At 37.1% G+C, this 25724-nt stretch overlaps 1 protein-coding gene across 1 annotated transcript in view; it reads right to left on the reverse strand.

The window, feature by feature from the left end:
* Positions 1–23451, reverse strand: part of TMEM30A (transmembrane protein 30A) — a 56934-nt gene extending 33483 nt beyond the window's left edge. The window contains exon 1 of the mRNA XM_074237336.1: positions 23039–23451. Within this exon, the coding sequence (XP_074093437.1) occupies positions 23039–23314 (276 nt within the window). The 5' untranslated portion in view covers positions 23315–23451. The remainder of the gene's footprint in view (positions 1–23038) is intronic.
* Positions 23452–25724: the final 2273 nt, after the last annotated feature.

The following is a 25724-nucleotide window of genomic DNA, read 5'->3' on the forward strand; positions in this document are numbered from 1 at the left end:
TATTTAGAGTACTTAGAGGCTCTATATATAATTAAATCAGAAGTGACTTTACTAGATACCTAGAGGCATGTAATATACTTGGGGCAGAAGATGGAAGCATACTTAGAAGGGCTAGACATAAAGAGATTAAGAAGTGATCTTGTTTTAATCCATACTTTAGTTCATGAAGGTTTTAGTACCATGATTGGGGTGCTAAAGGGACAGTGAAGAGGATATACCCAATACTTCAGTTGGAGAGGGCTGAGGGGCTATGGTTGGAGTACTACAAAGATGGGTACTTGAAAAAGGGGGTAAGGTATAAAGTGATTATAATTTGATGTGATTCATGATTCCTGAGAAATGTATTTCTTAAGAGACAGAAGAGGGGAGGGTACTTAGTGACTATCAGGTAACACTGTCTATCAATCAAGCAATCATTCAGTCAGTCTTTGAGAATAGTACTTCTATCAGGTCAGATGAAAGGAGTATATTTTGACCAAGAGGATGTAAGTACAAGACAGGATTAAAACAATAAAGATATAAAAAAGAAGGACTATACTAAGAGAAGGCTAGGCATTAGATAAATAATACCAGGTGAAGAGGCACAAAGTCTTATTATAGTACAGGGAAAGAAGGGAGGATGTGAACACTGAGTAAATTCTACTCAATAGATTTGACTCAGAGAGGGTATAACATACATTCCCAATTTGAGGTTACCCTACAGGGAAGTGGGGGGGGGGGGGAGAAAAAGGAAGAAGGGACTGATAAAAGTGAAGGTAAAAGTAAAATCAAAAGTAAACTTAAAATTTCAAAGAAATTAAAGGAGAAAGAGAACAAAACATTGGTGAGGAAGAATAAGAGGAAAGAGGAAAAACGTATAAATGGGAGAAGACAACATGGAGGGAAATACAGAACTAGTACTTTTTTTTAAAAGAAAGATTTTATTTATTTTGAGCTTTACTATATTCCCCCTAATCCTGCTTCCCTCCCCCCATCCCCCACAGAAGGCAGTCTATTAGCTTTAGTATAAGAGATAGCAAAATTACATAATAAGATAACGGGTTTTTTTTCCCTAAATTAAAAGTAATGGTCTTTGATCTTTGTTCAAACTCCACAATTCTTTCCCTGGATACAGATAATATTCTCCATGGCAGATAGCTCAAAATTGTCTCTGATTATTGCACTGATGGAATGAGCAAGTCCATTAAGGTTGATCATTATCTCTATGTTGCAGTTAATGTGAATAATGTTTTTCTGAGAACTAGTATTCTTAACTGTAAATATGAATTGGATGAACTACCTTTGCAATATCTCTCATACAGGTTTTCTTCTCTCTCCCCACTCCAGGCCATCCTCCTCTAATCAACTGTCAAATTGAGCTTCTAAAATGAAGATATGAAAATATCATCACCTCCCCCATTCAATAAGTACAATGACTCTAACCTCAAATATTTCAATGTTAAAACTCTTCATAACCTGATTCCTTCCTGCTTTTCCAGTTTTCCTAGCCCTTCTCAAAATTTTCTTTTTCCTCCAAAACAACCCTGTTCCAGGCTTGTAATAAGCACATAAGCACTGAGATTACAAAACAAAATAAAAACCCAACACAACAGTCCCTGCTCTCAAGGGACAAATATATAAGATAGGGATAAAATAGAGATGGGAGAGAAGAAGGCATTATTTTTAAGAGGCATCGGGAAAGACTTCTTAGAAAGATTTGGAAGTTAGGGAAGCTAGAACATGAAGATAAATTGGAAGAGAATTCTTAGCATGGTGTATTGCCAATGAAAATTCACCATCAGGAGATGGAGTGTCTGGTTTGAGGAACAACAAGGATTCCAGTGTCCCTGGAATTTAGAGTTCAAGGAGGAAAGTAAAGTATAAGAATGCATTAAAAATCAAAATCCTACAATATGTAGTTTACAAGAAACACATTTAAAGTAGAGTTACACATAGGGTAAAAGCAAAATATATTGTACTTTAGCAGAAGTAATAAAATCAGGGGTAGGATCCTGATCTCAGATAAAGCAAAAGCAAACACAGATCTCATTAAAGGGGTAAGGAAGGAAATTACAGCTTTTTAAAAGTCACCATAGGCAACGAAAATACATCATTAGACATGCATGCACCTAGTGGCCAAATTCTCAGAGGAAAAGCTGAAGGAATGACAAGGATACAAAGACAGCAAGACATTAATAATGGGGGACCTCAATTTCCCTCTTTAAGAATTTGACAAATTGAACCACAAAATAAATAAGAAGAAAGTTAAGAGACAATGAATAAAAATCTTAGAAAACTTTAGGTCTCGGGCAACTGGATAGAGTGGCACAGTGAATAGAGAGCACCAGCCCTGGAGTCATGAGGACCTGAATTCAAATTCAGACTCTTTAGACACTTAATAAATATCTAGCTGTGTGACCTTGGACCTCATTGCCTTGCAAAAAAAAAGAAAAAGAAAACTTTAGACCTCTGGAGAAAACTGATTGCGGATAGAAAAGAATATACCTTTTTTCCTCTGCAGTTCATGGCACGTATACTAAAGCTGACCATATATTAGGGCATTAAAAACCTCCCAATCAAATGCAGAAAGGCAGAAATAATAAAGATAAACTTTTCAGTTCATGATACAATAAAAATTGGAGGTCCATGGAAAGGTAATAAAAAATTAACTGGAAACTAAATAACCTAATTTTAAAGAACAAGTGGAGCAAACAACAAAATATAGATATGATCAATCATTTCACCCAAGAAAGTGATAATAAAAAAAAAAGATAACAATGGGACATCACACCAAAATTTGAGATGAAGCCAAAGCAGTTTTGGGGGAAAATTTTATGTAAAGCTTATATACTTATATGAATAAAATAGAGAAAGATGAGATCAATGAATTGAGTATGCAACTAAAAATGCTAGAAAAAGAACAAATTGAAGATTCCCCAATTAAATATTAAATTGGAAATTCTGAAAATTAAAGGAAAGATTAACATAATTGAAAGCAAGAAAACCATTAACCTACCTATTAAATAAAACTAAGAGTTGGTTTTACAAAAAAACCCCAATAAAACAGATAAACCTTTGGTTAATCTGATTTAAAAAAAAAGAGAGAAGAGTATCAAATCACTAGTATCAAAAATTAAAAAGGTTAACTCACCACCAATGAGAAGGAAATTAAAGGGATAATTCAGAGCTATTTTGCCCAACTGTATGCCAATAAATTTGATAACAGAATGAAATGGATGAATATTTACAAAAATATAAACTACCCAGATTAACAGAAAAGGAAATAAAATATTTAAATAACCCCATTTCAGAAAAAGAAACTGAAGAAATCATCAATAAACTCCCTAAGATAGTGTCCAGGTCCAGATGGATTCACAAGTGAATTCTAACAAATATTTAAGGCACAGTTATTTCCAGTTCTACAAAAACCGTTTAAAAAAAAAAAGGAGTTCTGCCAAATTCCTTTTATGATACCAACATGGTGCTGATACCTGAACCAGGAAGAGTTAAAAGAGACAAAGAAAATTACAGACCTAAAGAATATTGAAGCAAAAATCTAAAATAAAATTTTAGCAAGGAGATTACAGCAGGTGGAATGGTTCAATATTAGGAAAACATTCAACATAATTGAACATATCAATAGCAAAACAGAAATCATATGATTATCTCAATAGAGGCTGAAAAAGCCTTTGACAAAATACAACCTCCATTCCTATTAAAACACTAGAGAGCATAGGAACAAATGGAGTTTTCCTTAAAATAATGTATCTATCTAAAAGCATCAATAAATATTATATGTAATAGAGATAAACTAGAAGTATTTCCAATAAGATCAGAGGTGACACAAGGATGCCCATTATCACCATTACTATTATAGCATTAGTAATAAGAGAAGAAAAAGAAATGTAAGGAATTAGAGTTGACAACGAGGGAGCAAAACTTTTAGTCTTTGCATATACTTGGAAAACCCTAGAAAATCATTTAAAAAACTACTTGAAACAATTAACAAATTCAGCAAAGTAGTGGTATATAAAATAAACCCACATAAATCAGCATTTCTATGTATGAATAACAAAATCCAAGGGCAAAAGTTAGAAAGAGAAATTCCATTTAAAGTAACTGCAGACAATATAAAATACTTGGGAATCTACCTCCCAGGACAAACTCAGAAACTTTTCACACAAATAAAGCCAGATCTATACCACAGGTAACATGTCAATTAGGTTGAGCCAATATAATAAAAATGACAATTCTACCCAAATTACTTATTTAGTGACATACCAATGAAATTACCAAATAACTAGTTTACTGAACTAGAAAAAAAATAGTAAAAAAAATTCATCTGGAGCAAAAAAAGGTCAAGAATATCAAAGGAACTGATTAAAAAAATATAAAGGAAAGTGGTCTTGCTCTACCAGATCTAAGACTATACTATAAGATGGCAGTCATCACAACTGCCTGATACTGGTTAAGAAATAGATTAAGGGACCAGGGGTGGAGTGCACTATAAACACTGAAAAGGAAAATGTGATTTGTATGGAAAATCACCAAATAAGGGGCAGCTAGGTGGTGCAGTGGATAGAGCACCAGCCCTGGAGTCAGGAGTACCTGAGTTCAAATCCAGCCTCAGACACTTAATAATTACCTAGCTGTGTGGACTTGGGCAAGCCACTTTAACCCCATTTGCCTTGCAAAAAGCTTAAAAAAACCCCCCACCAAATGCAAGTTTGATCCAAATGGGAGGAATGAAATACTGTGAAATAAGTCTAAGAAAAGCATGTGGAAACCAGACTGTGAAGTTATAAATATTAGGATGAAGATTTTTATATGTTATCCTAGAAACAAATCCACTCTAGATTCTGAGGTCAGGAAATTATATGGTCAATCAAGTCAATAAGAATTTATTAAGTGTTTACTATATTCAGGCATTGTGGCCAAATCTATGCTTTAAGAGTAAAAATTTGGCAGTTGTATAAAGGATATGTTAGAGAGCAAAAAGATTTAAAGCAAGAAGTCTGCTTCTATAGTTTTCTCTGTGAGAAGATATGTGTAGAACCTATGTGTGACTGGAAAGAAAGGACTGATGCAAATAATGGTGTACTAGTGGTAGCAAAAAGATTTGGTAAATTATTGTATACAGTAGATGAGTGAAAGATTCAAGGAAAGACAAGTTTTCAAGAAGAATTGGTTTGGGAGAAAATATGAGTTCCATTTTTCAATAAATCAGTAAACATTTATTAAGTTCTTAGTATGTGCCAAGCACTGTGCTAAGTGCTGGGAATATAAAAAATGAACAAGATATTAAAACTGGACATTTTAGAATTCCTATAGGATATCTATGTAGAGATAGCAAGCAAATAATTGGTAATGTGGGAACTAGACAGATCCGGTAGTCATCTGCATAGACTAAACCCAAGGAAGCTGATGAGCTTGTCAAAATGAGGGGAAAAGAAGGCCTAGGACAGATCTCTGATGGGAAAACCATACTTAAAGGGAAGGAAAAAGTGATATTACTTTAGAGGTGTGATGTTTAAAAAGTTCAAGAGATACAATTTCTGGGTACTTTAATTATTGTATTAATAATGCCAGCATGTTTGTTAATAAAAGGATGGTCATTTGGCCATAGATCAAAGACAATCATAGTGGTGAGCTCACAGATTATCTCTCCTGGAAGAAAGGTGCAAGAGTGGTAATCAATTCTGATTGGTTAACAATTAATAAGATTTATAAATATCACAATAAGAGGCTGGACTATATTACAAGAGGGTATTGGAGTAAAATCATGTCAAAGAGAGATTATCCATATACCCAGACCATCCTCCTGCTTTGGGCAATCTATTCAAAGAATTTATCCTCACCCAAACCTGAGTAGAGCCAAATGGTTTCCACACCCGGGTGAGGTCTGAACAAGATTGTTTGTACTTTATGTTTCTTCCTTAAGGATATAATTTCTCTCTCATCACATTCAACTGGATCAATGTATACCATGGAAACAATATAAAGACTGGCAAATTGCCTTCTGTGGTGGGTGGGGGGAGGGAAGTAAGATTAGAGGAAAAATTGTAAAACTCAAAATAAATAAAATCTTTATAACTGAACAATATTGTTAAGAAAGTTAATCCTGGGGGCAGTTAGGTGGTGCAGTGGATAAAGTGCACTGGATTTAGGAGTATCTGAGTTCAAATTGGGCCTCAGACACTTAGCAATTACCTAGCTGCTGGGCAAGTCACTTAACCCCACAGCCTTGCAAAAAAAAAAAAAGACTTAAGAAAGTTAATCCAATTCTCATTATCAGTAATGTTTTTCAAGAGAATAAATTTTCGAAATCAGGATTTTAGAAAAAGGAAATAACTCTGGATCTTCCCAAATCTTTGGTTATTAATAATCATTTCTCTCATTGGTAGTATTATCCCTTTTGAATAGTACTATCACCTATATAGTATACTCTTTATAAAAATGAAATATCTTAAAGAATGCTAGACTGAATGATAAAGCCTAAATTCTTTAAAAATGTTAATATAAAATGAGAATAAAAAAGATAAGAAATAAGAAAAATGTTTATACAACTAAACAACTTCAAGCTGAACTATTTAAATTATTAATCCTGATAAGAATTTGAAAGTCAACTCTTCTATACCTCTATTCACTATCCTTATAAAATCTCCTTTCCTGGCCACCATTCCTCAACAATCCAGAAGACTGATGCCAGGGACTGTCTTAGTTTTATATTTATATACCCAGTTAACACAGTGCTAGGCACATAGTAAGTACTTAATAAATGCTTTTTTCATTCATTTACTACCAAAGTGTGAAATGGATCAAGAGAAGTGAAGAAATATTTCTATATACCTACCATGTACCTGACACTATTTTAAATACTTTTCCAAATATTATTCTCAGTTGATCCTCACAACTAGTCTGCAAGGTAGATACTTTTATAATCTCTATTTTATAGTTGAGGAAACTGATTCACATAGAGATTAAATGACTTGCCCAGAGTCATACAGCCAATAAATGTCTGAGGCTAGATTTAAACTCGGGTGTTATTGATATCAGTTCCAGCACTCTATCCAAGGTGCCACCAACTGCCTCAACACTAGATTGGAATATAACTTCATGTATAAAAATCTCACAACTGAGGATGGTGAAAGATTTAGAGCAATATTATTTCACAAAACATCAAGGAGTGTGGGGAAAACAAGTTTAAAGAACTCTCAGAGAATAGAAAAGTCACCCAAGGTATACATGGATGAAGTTGGAAGGACATCAAAGTTATAAAAGATTGAAAAACCATGTAAAGATTTTTATTATTCTTTTTATCACTAAGGACTGAAGAGTTATAACATTTGAAATCTAGCTGCATAGTCCCAGATAAACCTCTGTAGTAGTGGTATTGTCCTAAAGAAAACAAAGATGAACAAAACAATTTGTTCAAACCAGATATATACAAAGAGACTCATTAAGGTAGGGTCACAAAATTTTGAGGATAGGGAAAGAATGATACTCAGGGTATTTTCTTTTTTCTTTTTTGCAAGGCAAATGGGATTAAGTGGCTTGCCCAAAGCCACACAACTAGGCAATTATTAAGTATCTGAGGATGGGTTTGAATTTAGGTACTCCTGACTCCAGGGTTGGTGCTCTATTGACTGTACCACCTAGCCACCCCCTCAGGGTATTTTCAAGAAAAAAGGTGTAAGGGAGATCTTAAAAGTTATTACTACCCTAATAGATAACAGAAAATACCAATAACCCCTATTCTATATATTTATTTTTCCAGACTACATAAAATATTTTTTGAAAATGATCTACATAAACAACTAGTACATCCTTGATGGAGACTGCAAAAGGAATATTGCAATAGACATTTTATAGCAGGCTACATCTTTCCATCCTATAAAATGTCTGAAAGATGTAAAGAATATATATGTTGTTCACAAACATAAGCATTTGATTTGAAAGGGCAAAAACACTTCAGAATCCTAAATGAGATTCATAAATACTTAAGATTTTGACAATTCTTCCCACAGGAAAAAGTGGAAGAAAAAATGCCTATGACCAGAGAATGCTAGGCAAGAGAACTTAATTCATTTATATATTTGTATGTGTGTATGTATGTATGTGATTGAAAGGCAATGAAAATGCACAGTGAGTTGAGGTGAACTCTCACTGAGAAACTATAAAGTGTTTTTGATGATTTCAGTAATCTCCGTTAAACCAAAGGACCATTTTTAAAAAATATTTATCTTTATCTAGTGATCTTGGATGGCTGCTACATTCTCCAATGAACTAAGTTGAACATCACTCAAAGGGTAATGGAGATACACATGGGAAGAAGCAGGCCACAACACAATATAATAAGAAACTGAATAAAAAGAACAGTGGAAATGAAAGGAACAAAAACACATGTGATTGAAAAAGAATAATGGCTGCCACGAGTAAAATTCAACAAAAATAGCCTGAGGCATGTTTTTTCTGAGCGAGATAACATTTTATTTATTAATAGGGCATGAACCTATTAATAAAATGGTCAATGGTTTTCTTTGATTGATGCCAATGACCACAAAATGAAGACTTAACTCATTTTTATAAGGTTAAAACAAAAAATATAAGAGGGTAGGTGACATCAGTTTTTATTTTTTGTTTTTATTTTTTTAGGTTTTTTCAAGGCAAATGGGGTTAAGTGGCTTGCCCAAGGCCACACAGCTAGGTAATCATTAAGTGTCTGAGACTGGATTTGAACCCAGGTACTCCTGACTCCAAGGCTGGTGGCTTTATCCACTACACCACCTAGCCACCCGGTGACATCACAGTTGAGGAAAACAATTAGTTGCATAGCTGAGGTATGGGGGACAAAATGATTGGAAGTTGGAGGAGAGGAGCTAGCAACCACCTCCTATGACTAAGAAAAGTCCATTGTTTGAATCCATGGGCAAAGTTAAAAAGATAGTGGGCCAGATGTCTCTGGGTAGCAAACCACATATCCATGAAGTGTAAGTTGGTGGTGTAAAGAAACTAGCCCTAACTCCCTCGTGTCCACCAGCATCCTTCAAGGATTTCAGATACCCTTGGGGCAAGAACAGAAAAGCAAATAGCAGAACTAGATTTCTAAACTCCTTACAGACTAGCTGAATTTTTGGGTTAAGTTCAGAGACAAAGAACCATGACTTAGGCAACTACAGGACAAAAATCATTAACCAGTGGTGGGATGAAAATAAATTAACAATCAGTTCTCTGCCCTAATGATCATTTTTAGTATACAAAAAAGATATACCACAAGAGTTTAATATTTCATGCACTTAATACTCAAATAAGAACATAAAACTAGAAATGTTATATTACTCACAGTAAGCAAACATATCCTTATGGAGTGAAAGTAGTCATGTGACCACAGCAGGCAATGTTGGAGCACATGCAGAACCAAAACTTACTCCACCTATTCTATTTTTTTCTTCTACTTCCATGATTTCTGAAATGGGTGATAAAACAACCCTTGAAATCTATATTTCTCTTGGTTCATTGTATCTCAGCTTCTTATTGGTTTCACCATTCAGGGAACACCAGTGCAATCAATAATATCTCAGGGGTATTTTGGGCATAACACAAAGTGGAAACAAATAACAGCTTGTCATTCCCTGGCTATTTGGCACTTTTTCTCTCTACCTTATGTGTTTGTTTACTCAAGTAATAAAAATGGGGGACTAAAATACAGTATTTCATCAAAGGTATAATGACTTTTAAAAAAGGAATAAATAAATATTACAAGCATAGTTCCATCAATTTTTTTCACCTATGGATGGAATAAACATTACCATGGGCACTTAGAAAATGCTGTTGCGCAGATGAATGTTAAAAAGTAAGGAAGTACATTTGTGATTTCTATACATTTGCCCAGGAGCCCACCTTAGAGAGAACCCCTGATTACAAGTGCCATTTTAAAAACTGGTTTAAAAACATAAAATTAGGCATTAGTTCTGCCAAACTGGTATGAGACGGCAGCATCTGCATCCCACCACTGCAAATAACTGTAGACAGGATCGATAAAAAATTATACAGAATCAATTTAATTTTTTCATGGTCTAGTAATGTACTAAGGACAAGAGATAACAGATGGGCAGCTCGTATGCTCCACCGGTATCCTCACCATGAGGAAGGAAGGGTCCCCAGCACCTTGAGGGTGAGCTTATGGAAATACATGGGACAAGAAGCATACAGAATGGACAAGTATTCATGTGTGGCTTCTGCATGGCTGGAAGTAATACCCCCAATGGAAGAGATTACAGATTCACAGGAATACTCAAAAAGCTCTTACTTACACTAAGCTCTTACTATGTACCAGGTACTATGCTAAGAGTTGTAGATAAGAGAGACAAAAATGCATTTCATGTCTTCAAAGAGCTTACAATCTAATGGACACAACATGCAAACACCTATATTTACATAAGATATACATATGGGGGGGAGACCTAAAAAAGGCCTCTTGTAGTATCTTAGAATTATCAATTTTTAGGTTATAATTTTTAAAGGGCATCACCATGTTTATACTAATAATCTATAACATGGATAAAAGATTTGCTAAACTTATAAAGAAATCACTAAATCTTGAACTTGGAACTACCTTCTTTTCTTTTACTTTTCCATATCCACTATATCAATTCTTCAACCCTCACAAATCACAATTAAGATGTGTGGGACTTTCTTGGCAAAGGCACTGGAATGATCTGTCATTTCTTTCTCCAGTTCATTTTACAGAGGCCCAGGGTCATACAGCAGTAAGTATATGAGTCTGGACCCGAACTCAGGAGAGGAAGCTTTCTGATTTCAGGCCTAGCACTGCATCACTTAGCTGCCCCTAAGTGGTCTAACCCCTTCATTTTTTAGAAATGAGGAAACTGAGGCCTAGGAAGATGAAATGGCTTATCTATGGTCACACAGCTAGTAAAAAATTAAAAGCAAGATTTGAACTAAGATCTTCTGACTCCAATTACTTCACCACTTTAGCCAGATAATCTACATTTTGCCTCAAATTCTTTAGCTGTGTAAAATTCCCATAATAATAGCACCTACTCCATAGGGCTGCTGTGAGGATCAAATAAGGCAACAGTTGTACAGAGCCTAGAATATAGAAGGTTCTTTATAAACACTTCTTCCCTCACTTCCCCTCCAAATTCCTTCCTTGATAATTCAAACTAAAAATTTATAATGATGCCAAAATTTTCTGACTATTCTTAAGTTCCCTCAAAGTTCCACTTTTCATTAATGATTTCACCTTTTTTTATAAAGAAAACTGAGGTTATAAAGGATGAACTCTCTAAACTAGACATTTCACCTCTAAATATCTATCTAAACATTTTTTCTTTCCTATGTCAGTTAGTATATCCCTTCCAAGATTCATCTTTTTACTTATACCCTTCCTCCATGTCCTCCTACTTCTTCCAGAACTTAATTCTCAGAATTAATCTCTCTCTAATGTCTTCCATCTCTTTTCAATGAATTCCCTCTACCTTCAAATATTCAAATATCTTATTTATCTTGGGGGGAAAAATATCCCTTCTTTCAACCATACTCTTTCCTTTCACTACAAGACTTCTACCTGTTGCCTCAACTTTATCACTTAATTTTCTCTACTTAATCCCCTATAAACTGGCTTTTGCTCTCTCTCTCTCTCTCTCTCTCTCTCTCTCTCTCTCTCTCTCTCTCTCCAAATACTGAAACTATATTATCAAAAGAAAACCTTTATATTTCTAAAACACTTTGAAGTTTACAAAGTAACTTCCTTAAAAAGGCTCTGTAGGGTCACAGCCAAGATAGCAGCAGGAGAAGAGCCTCTCTTAGGTATTCTCTCCAAAATATTTCAAAGACTTTGAAATTATAACTCTAACTAAATTTTCAAGAGACAGAACCCACAGACAGATCCAACAAGGCAATTATCCAACTCAAGATAACCTGGAAAGTAGGAAGTTCTATTCCACAGGATTGGAGGAGGCACTGGAGGGAAGGAGCTTCAGCCACCCAGGAACAGCCTGAAGGCATTTGGGAGCACCAAGCACAACTTGGAAGGTCATCAGGGAGACCTCTGCCTCAGCGTGGACGAAGCCCAGGCCCTCAACGCAGCCGTGGTACTCTGCACAGCCCAGGCCCTCAGTGGGGCAGTAGAGCAGCCCAGATCCCAGGAATCGGAAGCAGTCCGTGGAGCCATCCAGCAAGAGCCTCCAAGTAGCGGTACCTTGAGTGCTCAGCCCAAGGAAGGCAAGGGAATGGAGGGAGACTGCCAAAGTCTGTCCTCTGTCCCTGGAACAGGACTATGGGGCTGTGACCAAATTCAGACCCTGGTCACAGTCTAAACCCCCCATAGAGCAGGGACTCCCCCCTCCCTACAGCCTCCGGGGCAGAGGGGTGAACTTGTAGTCATTCAAAGACCAGGAAGAGCAGTCAGAGCCCCCCCCACACACTGAGTTCCTTGTGGGGGGTATCCCAATAAAACTCAAAACCTCAGGAAGCACCCCAAAAACCAGACACAAGCTGGGGAAATGAGTAAACAGAAAAAAAAAGGAACCTGACCATACACAATAAGGTCCCATGGAGGATCAAAGTACACAATCCAAAGATGAGAAAGTCCAAGCCTTTAAAGACTCCAAGAAACATAGAAGTTGGGCTCAGGCTATGACAAAGTTTCACACACTGAGATCCTTGTTGGCGGGGGGGGGGGGGGGGGGGGGGGGGGTTGTCCCAATAATACTCAAAAGCTCAGGAAGCACCCCCAACCAGGCATAGGCTGGGGAAATGAGTAAACAGAGAAAAAAGAGGAACATCATTGAGAAATACATTGTCTATGATCCCAAGAAGGATCAAAATACTCAATCTGAAGATGAGGAAGTACAAGCTCCTGCATATAAAGACTTCAAGAAAAACAGATATTGGGCTCAGGCTATGACAGAGCTCAAAAAAGATTTTGAAAATCAAGTAAGGGAGATAGAAGAAAAATTGGGAAAAGAAATGAGAAGAGAGGCAGGAAAACTATGAAAAAAAAGTCAGCAGCTTCGTCAAGGAGATTCAAAGAAATGCTGAAGAAAATAACACGTTAAAAACCAGCTTAGGTCAAATGGATAAAACAGTTCAAAAAGTTATTGAGGAGAAGAATGCTTTAAAAAGCAGACTAGGCCAGATGGAAAAGGTGATAAGAAAGCTCTCTGAGGAAAACAAATCCTTCAGACTTAGAATGGAGCTAAAGGAAGCTGATGACTTTGAGAGAAATCAAGTCACAATACTTCAATAACAAAAAGAATGAAAAATTAGAAGAAACTGAAATATCTCATTGAAAACAGATTCAGGAAAGATAATTTAAAAGTTATTGGGGTACCTGAAAGTCATGATCAGGAAAAGAGTCTTGACCTCATTTTTTAAAGAATTTCTACAGGAAAATTGCCCGGATATCCTAGAAGCAGAAGGCAAAATGGAAATTTAGATAATTCACCAATCTCCCCCCAGAAAGAGATCCAAAAATAAAAGAACCCCCAGGAATATTATAGCCAAGTTCCAGAACTCCCAAGTCAAAGAGAAAATATTACAAGCAGCCAGAAGGACACAATTCAAATATCATGGAGCTACAATCAGGATCACACAGGACTTAGCAGCAACTACATTAAGGGCTTGTAGGGCTTGCAACATAATATTCCAAAAGGCAAAAGAGCTTGGAATGCAACTGAGAATCAACTACGCAGCACAACTGAACATCCTCTTCCAGGGGAAAAGATGGACTTTCAGTGAACCAGGGGAATTTCAATTGTTCCTTTTGAAACAACTAGAGCAGAACAGAAAGTTTGACCTTCAAATACAGGACTCAGGTGAAGCATAGAGAGTGGAGGAGAAGGGTAAAATATGAGGGGCTTAATGACGATGAACTACATGTATTCCTACATAGAAAAATGATACTGATAATACTCATAAGAAACTTCTCATTTAATAGAGTAGGTAGAAGGAGCTTTTATAGATGAAGCACAGGAGAGAGATGAATTTGAAGATATAATATATTGTAAAAATGGAGTCAATGGCTAATAGGGAAATGTAATGGGAGTAAGAGAAAGGAGAGGTGGAATAGGCTAAGATATTTCATATAATAAGATTTTTTTTTATTACAATGAGCTATTGCAATGATATGGAAGGGGGAAGGCGAGGGAGAATGAGGGAACCTTCGCTCTCATCAGAGGTGGCTCAGAAAGAAAACAGTATATATAATCAATGGGGTATAGACATCTAGAGTTAAGGAGAGAAAGGGGACAGAGGGAAGGGGGGATGGGAGTGATGGAGGAGAGGCTGGACCATGGGGGAAAGTGGTCAGATATAACACATTTTCTTTTTTACTTCTTGCAAGGGGCTGGGATTGGATGGCCTGTTCAGGACCACAGGGCCAGGTGGTTGCTGGGCCTTAGGGGCGGTATTTGGGCTCTGGGCCTCTTGGCCCCAGGGCCAGTGATCAGTACACTGTGCAACTCAGCTACCCTACAGCACATTTAAGAAGAGGGACAGAGTGAAAGGGAGAGAGAAAAACATAGTGTATGGTAGTGGGGAAGTACAAATGGAGGGAGTTGCAATCAGCATTGGCAGCAGTAGAAAAATATGGAAGTAGCTTTTGTGATGGACTTATCATAAAGAATGTGATCCACCCGTGACAGAGGTGGTGGTGTTGGAACACAGACTGAAGCACATTTATTATTATTATTATTATTATTATTATTATTATTTTTATTATTTTGGTTTTTACAGGGCAATGGGGTTGGGGTGGCTTGCCCAGAGTCACACAGCTGGGTGATTGTTGGGTGTCTAAGGCCTGGATTTGAACTCAAGTGCTCCTGGCTCCAGGCCAGTGCCCTGTCCACTGTGTCACCTAGCTGTCCCTATTATTATTATTTTTTTATTTTAATTTTTTTCTATTTTATTGCTCATGAGGATCTATATTTTTTGTGGGGAGGGGGCATTATGTTTACTCTTAAACAAGAATATTTTAGTAATGTATAAATTGTACAAAAATAAAAATAAATATAATAAAAAATAAAAAAGAATGATAGTGGAAAAAATAAAAGAACCCTTCTTCCTTAATTTCCCATTTCTGTGATTAGAATCATTATTTTCCAATTTTTGACTCCTCTCTCTCCTCTCCCTCACTCCCACAAGTCAAATCAAATCAATACACCAGCTTTATCAGAGCTTTTTTTTTTTAGGTTTTTTTGCAAGTCAATGGGGTTAAGTAGCTTGCCCAAAGCCACACAGCTAGGTAATTATTAAGTCAGGTACTCCTGACTCCAGGGCCAGTGCTGGCCAGTGCTTTATCCACTGCGCCACCTAGCCGCCCCTTATCAGCTCTTCTATGGTAACCTTCACAGCATCTGCCTCTTTTCCTTTCCATTTTCAAAGACATTTACACTAATCCAAGATCTTAACAATGTATGGTACAGGGGCAGTTAGATGGCACAGTGAATAGAGCACTGGCCCTGGAGTCAGGAGGATCTGAATTCAAATCCAACCTCATATACTTAATAATTAACTAGCTGTGTGACCTTGGGCAAGTCACTTAGCCCCATTACCTTAAATAAAACTTAAAAAAAAAGCAGTATATGGTACATTATTTCAATAATCTCTTAAAATATCTGTAATCTAAACTTTACATTTCCATCAAATCCATGTCCCTGAAACAATGCTTGGCAGTTTATTCTTCAGCTCAAAAAACAAGCAAAAAAATGCACCTTTCCTTCCCATCTCTATCACCCTCCCTGGTCTACAGAATAATAAAGTTCAAATATTTCAGTCTTACATTCAAGACTCCCTACTAATTTTAACCCCAAACAATTTCTCCAACTATACATTCTCATTCATGAAATTTCTACTCCAGTCCAAAGGTCCCCTCAATACACAATATATTTCTTGTGTCTTTTACTCACATCTCCTCATGCTCAACAAATGCTTACCTCTTGATAGAGTATATTCCCCTTTTATCTGTTTTATCAAAATCCACTATACAACTAGCTCAAATGTCAAGTTATTTATGAACAGAAATAATCTCTTTTCAGTAGGAAGGTTTAAGAATTGAAGTAAATGAATGTAATGAATATATTACTGCTTTCTTAGAAATGATGAATGCAAGGAAATCTGAGAAACATGGGATAACAAACTGATACAGCCTGAAGTAAAGAGAAGCAGGAGAAACAATATACATAACGATGGACACAATGACAATAATGTAAATTAAAAGCTAAGATTTAATGGATAATTATAATCTCCAATGCAGGTCATAGAGAAGAGATGAGGCAACAGTATGATATTGACAGAAAAAACACTAGCTCTGGAGTCAGAGGACATAGGTTCAAATTCTGTCTCTGCTATCATTCGAGGGGACAACTAACTAGGTAGATAGAGTGCTGGGCCTAAATTCAAGAACTCTTTCTGAGTTCAATTATGGTCTCAGACACTGACTATCTGTGTAACCCTGAGCATGTCACTTAACTCTGTTTGCTTCAGGTCCTTGTCTCTAAAATGAGCTAGTGAAGGAAATGGCAAATGACTCAAGTATCTTTGCAAGAAAACTTCAAATGGGGTCACAAACAGTTCAACATGACTGAAAGATAACACAAGTGAATTTACTATGAGTCTGCTATTACTATGAGTAATTTTACTTCCATGGACTTCAGCTTCATCATAAATAAAAGGAGGACTAGATGACCTCAGGGTTCCCTCCCAGCTCTATGTCTATGACCTTTATAATATTTTGCTAGGTGAGAAACTTTGGGTTAATAATTTTGCTGCATACATTGTCAAATATGGTTAATATGTAATATGCCAGCTGGTTTTACTTAACACAAGAGAGAGTTAACTGGTAGACAGGAGAGGGGATAAAAAAAACAATAGCTATGAATAAAATTTTGTTTTTGAAAAGCAAGTTCTTGCTCTTTTCTGAACTCCAAAACTACTACTTTTTTTGACATTTATATTCTGCTGTAGATTCTTAGAATTTTAAAAGTTAGCAGAGATTTTAGTCCAACTTTCCAACTTAAATGCATGCATTTCTTCAATAGGTAAACACTCAATCTGTTTTAACATTTTGTACTATTAGTGGCAGGTTCAAGAATATGAAATTTGACCAAGTTTAAACCTGTAAAGTTGGAAGTCAATCTAAAAACAAATAAATCTGAAGAACTCTTTATTCAATCTTATCGCATCTCTTTAAGAGAAGGGGAAGAAAAGAAATATGAGCAAATACTTTTGGCCTATAGTACAGAGATATTACTGCTAAAATGAAAAGTCTGTGAACATGGCAGAGGCAACTATTTTCAAACAGTCATTTAAAATAATTTACAAAACAATGTCTCATGAATTTAATGTCAAATTCTATCTTGGAGAGAAAATATAACTCAACCCCCCCCCCCATATTTTGGCATTCTACAAATAGCACTAGACTATGTGATATATCTTATCTCACCCAAATAGATTTATGTGCCCTTAATCAACAACTATGTCCTATATTTTGTAGTATTTACAATGCCTTACATGCCTTAATGTTCAATATATATTTACTAATTGATTAAAATCTTTTACAAATTTAATAGATCAGCAGCACCCTTTCACATGGTGTTCTTCATCACTGAAACTTCAAGGATGGCTGTTTCTCTCTAATGTCCATTTTGTAAGGAAATTTGTTGGACATAATAACTGTAAATGAAACAAAATTTGTGCTGAAGATAACAAAGATCTTTTCCATTATATTTAGAAAGAAATAAAAGCACTCAGGTCTAAAAGCAGCTTAGGTTCCATTATTTTTAAAAATTCATGCTTATTAACCATCAAAAGAATGAAAGGTACAATGCAGCATACAATGACAAGCTAGTTACCTGCCAGGCAGGCTTAAGTCTTAAAGACAATAAGCCAGAAAGCAAAACAAAACAACAGATGTGGATGAATAGATTAGTTATGGGGTTATCAAGTTTCTGAATTTTTTTTCCTACCACTGTAATTGTTCCTCTAAATCAAAATGGTTTTTTCCCCTTGGTAATTCTAAAAAGTGAGTTCTATTTCCTAAGAAAAAGACTGAAGGCCAATGCTTTGGAAAAGGTAGAATTAAAGACTATGTACTTTTTTACCCTGCACAGAAGTAGTGGAAAACTTCTATTTCTGAATTAACTCAGCTCTAAAGGAAATCAATATAAGGTCTGTATTAGGTAACTCAAGAAAATGCTGAGTAACAAAGCATTCTACCAGTAGAATTAAACATATTAATATCAAAATGGAATTCTATGTCCTATATTTATCCCATAAAAGTACTTTAGTGATGAAAAGAAAAATGTTCTGTTTCAATGAATTATTTCTAGCTCATAAAAGAATATGAAATCATCAGAACACTAGATTTAAAGTTACCTGACCCCCCCCCCAAGGAATGTTAATTTAGTCTTCTACATGGTAAAGGAACTCAAGCAGATTCAGAAAGTTTAAAAAAAATCAAAATATTTTGAATTAGATTTCATTTATAATTAAAGTGAAATTTAAATTTCTTTTTTAAAAGAATGCATTAGATTTAAGTAAAAAAAAAAACTATCACAGGATGGTTTCAAAGGGACTAATTTCATGACCTTAATTTTATCTTAAAAATAATCTTGCCCAATTTTAAAAAGCAATTTCTACCAAATGGCTTTTTTCTGAAATCTAGGCAAAAGTATCTCATCAGTGTCAATTATGCAGAGCTTGAAAATACTTAATCAGAGAGGTAGCTAGGTGGCACAGGTCTTGGAGTCAGGAGGACCTGAGTTCATATCTGACCTCAGACACTTAAAAAAAATTTTACCTAGCCCTGTGACCTTGGGCAAATCATTTAACCCCATTGCCAAAACAAACAAACAAACAATCAAAAAATACTTAATCAGAAAAGACATCTATTTTTACACTTAAAGAGACTCTTGGGGACCAGAGAGCCAAAGATAATAATCTCAGCGAAAGACTATCATTAAACACAAGTGATAAAATAATCACAGGGATAGAATAGAACCAATTATAAGCATTTGGAATGTTACAAGAGAAGAGAAAGAAGAATATGATTAGTTTGGGATCAGGAGGTGGATCTACAAATTACTACAGAGAGAACACTATATTCAGTATCTTGACACCTAACACTGAAGACCTTAACCTAAAAAACATTACTTTTGTTTCAGAAAATTTTAACTATATCCCACCTATCATTATACACTTCAAGAAAACACTAATTTATTCTTTGATATATTTCAAATTTTTGTGACATGATTAAACATTAAAAATATTTTCAAAGAATTATGTTGTGATTCACTCAAAGTTATGAAGAGTCATGTGATAGGTGTAAGAAGACTTCAAAAAGCACTTCAAAAAGCACCAATCAATAACTGTGTAAGGAGAATAAAGGATAAAATAAAAAGAATTTACTGGAGGATATGGACAAGAGTCATATCTGCAGGGTTATTTAAAATATCTACACATTGATTAAGACACAGATCAACTGATGAATATATTTCAAAGTATTAAAACAGATAAATTAACAACTTGGACTATTCCTATTAATTTAATTAAATTTTATTTATACTAGACAAATGGAAAAAAATCCACAAAACGTAGAAAATAAACACATCTATTGGGGGGGAAGCAGGCTCTCAGGTACAAGCATTAGAATGTAGAAAGAACACCTTGTTCAGGAGTCTAAGATAACCTATATAGTCTAATAATTACTCTTTTAAAAACATTACTTGGTAGCACATAATGATCAACTGACTATTTCAGACTTGAAAAATCTGACGTAGATTGCAAGAATATCCTGATCTTCAAATGAAACCCTACATAAAAGTGTCAAGTGTACTTTGCCCTGGTATTCTGGTATATATAGTACAACAAAATGACAAAGAAATTGAGAAACAAGGAAATACACTTTAAAAGTGTGTGAGGATTATGTTTCTAAGTGATGACAACAACTTCTTTATATGTGGAAAGAACACCTTTTTTCAGGAGTTCAAGGTAACCTATCCATTAATTCTTCTTTTTATAATTTTACTTGGTAGCAGGTAATGATCAACTGACTATTTCAATTTTTTTACATAGCTGTATGAAAACAAAAAACCTTTGGGCTACATACTTGGTTAAGCAAATTAAAAACCTTGGTATAATGAACAGTATTTGGGAAAATTATAAGAATTTTCATTTGTTGAAGAGATTGGAGGGAGTTTATTATTTATAATTGCTTCTCAACAAAAATTTAATCCCCTAGTAAATATAACATTATAGTCTTGTAAAGTCACAGCCCATCATCTTGAAATCAATGACCCTGAAACATTTTAGGAAATGCTATTTTTCTGTCCAAATGCAGTTATTTTAGATAAAATCCTTTAGTACTAGAAAGATCCTTGGACTAGAAATTCAAACACCTATAGTCTTTGTTTCAGGCATACTTTGAGCTTGCTGTGTTTACTTCTAGTGGGTTTCAGTTTCCTATCTGTAAAATGAATATCTCTCGCCTACTAATCTTGGAGGACAATTGTAAGGATAGTAGACAATGCAGGCAAAACATTTGGAAAAGTTAAAAGTGCAATAGAAATATATTTGTCATTATCAATGAATTTGAATCATTTTAAATGCATCATTTAACCATATAGTGACATATCCTTTTAAATCTTAGGAAACTTTTGCAATCTCATAATCATGTCTTTTACAGATGAAGCAATTGAAGCATAGTGAGCTTAAGTAATTTTCCAAAGTCACAAAGTCCTGTTAATGTCAGAGCCAGTACTGAAACTCAGAGTTTTTGACTCCTAGGTCACAACTCTCTATTATAACATAATGATTTTATTAGCACAGAAATAAGCATTAAATGTACATGCAAACACACACATATGGAACCTGCCTTTGGCAATTATACTATCAAATAAGAAAAAAATTATGAACAAGAAATTATGCCCTTATTTGATAAGCTATATACCACTGGGGGAAAAAAAGAATAACTCTAAAAGCCCTTATAAAATATAAATGCAAAAGCACTATAAAGATTTTTGTTCATTTTTGCAAAATTGGTTAGGTAAATAAAGCAGTTGATCACAAAAGGGAAATCAAAAAACTTCAGTATTCATCTTTCTTTTATTTTGTGATTTTTTTTATTATTTTGGGGAGGCAAGTGAAGTTAGGTGACGGAGTCACATGGTCAGTTAAGCATGTGAGTCCGTATTTGAACTCAGGTCCTCCTGACTCCAGGGTCAGAATTTGATTTTCCCCACCACCTAGCTACCCCTAATCCTTCTCCTTTTAAAAGTAAGAAAATTAGGGATGGCTAAGTGGTGCAGTGGATAGAGCACTGGCCCTGGTGTCAGGAGGACCTGAGTTCAAATCCAACCTCAGATACTTAATAATTACCTAGCTGTGTGGCCTTGGGCAAGTCACTTATCCCCATTGCCTTGCAAAAAAACCTAAAAAAAAAGTAAGAAAATTATTTCAAATACTCAAAAAGATAATATTATGGTTGCATAGGAAATGAGTAATTATATACAATTTATTTAACTGGTAGAATGGAAATTCTAAAATGGCACTTTAAACCCATTTTCACTCCTTCAGAAAGTCAGATGTAAGGGCACAATGACAGTATCTCCTTGATTCTAGTCTCTCCTGTCATCCTTCATGTATAATTGCCAAATTCATTCATCCAGAGTATACTCTGACCACCAAGTCACTCCTCTATTCAAGAAGTTTCAGTTAACATGCCAGGGCCTTTAGGACAAAATAAAAATTTCTTCAATAGGCTTTTAAAACCTTGTCCAACCTAGCTCCAAACTCTGTTCCTGGCATCATTCAAATTACTCCATTTCAAACATTCTATCTTCCTGCCAAAGTGGCTCACTTATCATTCCTCTTTCTAACGCTCCATATTTTAATTCTTCAATTTACGGGTTATATGTTGGCCTTTCTCCTAGTCCCCTAAGGAATTTGTGGCAATCTCATCTGCGCCTTTTTTTAGGGTCCTTACTTCCTTTCCAGGCTTAGCTCCTGTCACCTACAAGGCTCCTCCTCATGAAGTAGTAGCGCTGACATCACTATATGTTTTCAACACACACACACACACACACACACAAACATACATACACACAAAAATATACATACCTTTCATTTATATATATACACACAGAAGATATACATATCTCTCTCTCTCTATATATATACACAAAATATACAAATCTTTCATATATATATATGTATATATATATATATATATATATATATATACACAAAAATGTACATATTTTTTATTTATAAGACAGAGCCTATCTCTTTCTTATTTGTTATCTCCATTTCCTGGCACATAGTAGTAACTCAATAACAGCTTGTTGATGGCTGTTTTCAAAGATGTCATTAGTGGGAGATTTCTTCTTGGTTGTCTGAAAATAATCCTAAAAAAGTTGGCTACTAAACTACCCACATAAATACAGTAGTCATCTCATGGCTTTAAGGTGATACTCTCTTCCCACTCTCAGCCTTTTTGCTTTTTTAATCTGCAGAACTAATTAGATCCCATCTTGGAGTATTAGGATGGGAATTAGTAATAAGATAACTAAATTTACAGGTAAAAGATATGGCGTTTTATTCCAAGTTTTAATGAACGTCAAACCTTAAAACTGAAAATAGTCTGTTTATACCCAAACCCTGAGGTTAACCGTGCGAGGCTCTTTCACGAGCCGGCTTTTGGTCTAAGTTTTGGATGAGAAGCCCCGATATGGTTGTTTCAGACCCCCTTGCTCCCCTAGGATGCTCTTTAGTCCTGCTCGCTTCCAGCCGGGCATCACGTCTTCCCTTCAGTTCCCGCAGAAGCCCTGTCCGCAGCTGACCGCTGCCACACAAAGCGGGCAGCAAGGGGCCTTCCCACCACGAGTCCACCAGGAGCGTCCGCCCAACGGCCGTTCTCGTCAGTCCCGGGGACGCCCGGGCCCGTTGGGCAGGGGAGCGGCCGGCGAGCAAGGCCGGCTGCGCGGGGGGCCACGACTCCTCCCGCCCGCCCGCCCGCCCTCGGCCTTCACTCCCTCACCTCAAACTCACGGATGTTGTTGGAGGTGACGAAGACGCCGATGCCGATGGGGATGAAGATGAGGCCGACGATGAAGAAGGCCGGCAGCACGGTGCCTGCCGTCAGGATGGGCTGCCAGGCCGGGAGCCGCTGCTGCTTGAAGGCCGTATTGTCCGGCCGTCGGCTCTTCGGCCCGGCGCCCCCGATCGCGTTGCCGGAACCCGCGTGGCTGCCCACCACCAGGCTCGACCCGTGCCCGCCGTCGACCTCATCTTTCGCGTTATAGTTGATCGCCATCAACCCCTGGGGCCCGGCTCCCGGGCACGCGGAGGGGCCGGGGGCGGGGGGGGGGGACGTAAGGCGCCGAAAGTGACAGGAGACCGGGAGGAGGAAGGGGAGGAGGAGCAGCCGCCGCTGCTGTCGGGGCGGAAGGGGCGGGACGCCCTCGGGCCGGTGGCCGCTGACCGGAAACTGGCGTCAGCTGGGGGCGCCGGAGCAGGCGAGGGCGGAAGGGCGAAGACGCGCGGGGGAGGGGCGGAAGCGCGCGCCAGATTACCGGCAATCCGGGGGCTCTCGAGGAAGTGGGTCCGCCCGGAGGCCTGGGGCTCGGCGCAGGCGCGGTGACCGGGAAGCCGCACCTGCGTGAAGCGCGCCTCCCGCCTCCTACTTTCCCTGGCCGGTACTCTAATGGCTCAGCCCCTCCTCGTGGAGCCTCGTCCCGCCCATCTAGAGTGCCAGTCGCCCCTGGACCTTTAGATCCGAGAGTGAACCCGAAGGGTCGTTCGCAGTCACCTGCCCCACCCCACCTGCTACTCCGAAGGCCTCACGGGGAGCCCGCGACAGAGCCGGCTGCTCTTTCCTCTTGTTGCCCGTCTAGAGAAGAGGAGGCTGCCTCTGCTTCACCTCAAGTACCAAACTATCGGTAGGGGTTTCTTGGCAAAGACAGTGAAGTAGCCTGCTACCTCCTGTGGGTTGTAAAAATAGTAGTAATAATAATAATAATTTTTTATCCTTCATTTTCAAAGACCACGACATCAAGGAGGTGTCGTAACAAGCGAGCTGGATTTGAGTGAGGGGCTGCTGTGCTAAGTCACCACCTCACTTTCTCCTCCAGAGCCATCTGGGTCCAGGGACCAACTATGGATCAAGATGTGAGGAAATCACGGTTAAGACTTGCCCAGGGTCACACAGTAAAGTGTTAAGCGTCTGAGGTCAAATTGAAACTCCCCTCCTCCTGAGTCCATAGCCAGTACTCTTATCCACTGGGCCACCTAGCTACCCTTCCGGTGGATTCAAGGAGACAGGTTAAATGATTTGCCTAAGGTCTGAAGCCACCTTTGACTCCAGCATTCATCCACTGAGCCATCCGGTGGCCTCTGTTAGAGAAGAGCAAGCTTTGGTGTTTACTACTGGCCACCTTCTCAAGGAGAGCCCCTACTCACCCCTGCTTCCTCAGAGGAGGGACCATTAGTTGAGCCAGAAAAGAGTATAATCCTGCCCTTTTAATTGACTAGTAAGGAAATTTAAGGGTCAACAGAGTGGGGAATGAATTGCTATAGGTGACTCCCTTAAATAGTGTTAAAAAAAAATTTAGATTGAACAGAACCTGAACTTATAACAAAAATCTCGAAATGAATCTCATTTCTGTTTCTGCTACATTTCCTCCTTCTGAAAAACCAGTTAGGATCTTCCCTGTTTGCTTCCCATTATAGAATCATAGCTTCTGGATGAAAGAACTCAAACTTCTATTTCGGGGAAGCCTGGAAAGTTTGTTTACTTTGAATAAGGAAGATCAAGAAAGGGAAATGGAAGGAAGTGCATGTATGTATGGCATCTTTGGCTGTTAGGTATTTAAGTAGGATAAGCAGAAGAGCCTGTAAGACTTTTAGTGGGATTGGTCGTCTACATTTGATAATTCTGTCTGATAACTATTGGCAGCATGCATCCTTGAGTTTTTAACCTTCCTTAAAACACTGCTTGTACTAATGCTTGGTAGCCTGTTTCACTAAGACTCTCAAATCTTGTAACATAACTAAGTCTTCAGTGAATGATTTTACCCTATATTGATTTGACCCATGCTATTCTGACCTTGTCCAAAGCATTAGGTTTCAAAGAGAGAAGGCATGAAGCAAAGAACATTTAATTTTTTTTTCAAATAAGAATGCATGCAGTTATAAAGCAGAACAGTGGTAACAGTGCAAGCAATTGTAAAGCAGACGCAAATATCAGGAAAAGTTTCAGTGTGGTACTAGCCTTCCTCACTTTCCTTCCAGTCTAGACTCAATAAAGACCTTTCTAGCTCTTAATCTATGGGTAAAGGATTCTTAGCAAAATGGCTGGATTAATGTGTATAAATGATGCTATTTTTTTGTCTTTAGACTGCCTGATGTGTATTCAAGTGTGTTGTGCTTGAAACTGTTTTATTTTATTTTCACTCTTCCATTTTAAAGATTAACTAACAGAATCCCGGTCTTTACACAACCTCAGCATTCACATCCACAACAAGAGAACTCGCAACTGAAAATAAAAATCCTGGAAAACTTTATGCACTGTCATATTATTTTTAACAACAGGTCTTCTACCAGCATATGTTCTTATGGCTGAGTTCAGCTTTGCTGAGCAATCAAATTTGAGGACAGTTGTAATTAATACTTTCTCAAATTTTATTTTAATTCTCAAAAATAATACATTTGCCTGACAGGCTTGA

The sequence above is a fragment of the Macrotis lagotis genome, chromosome 5 (genome assembly GCF_037893015.1).
Source record: "Macrotis lagotis isolate mMagLag1 chromosome 5, bilby.v1.9.chrom.fasta, whole genome shotgun sequence".
NCBI classification, from domain to species: Eukaryota; Metazoa; Chordata; class Mammalia; order Peramelemorphia; family Peramelidae; genus Macrotis; species Macrotis lagotis.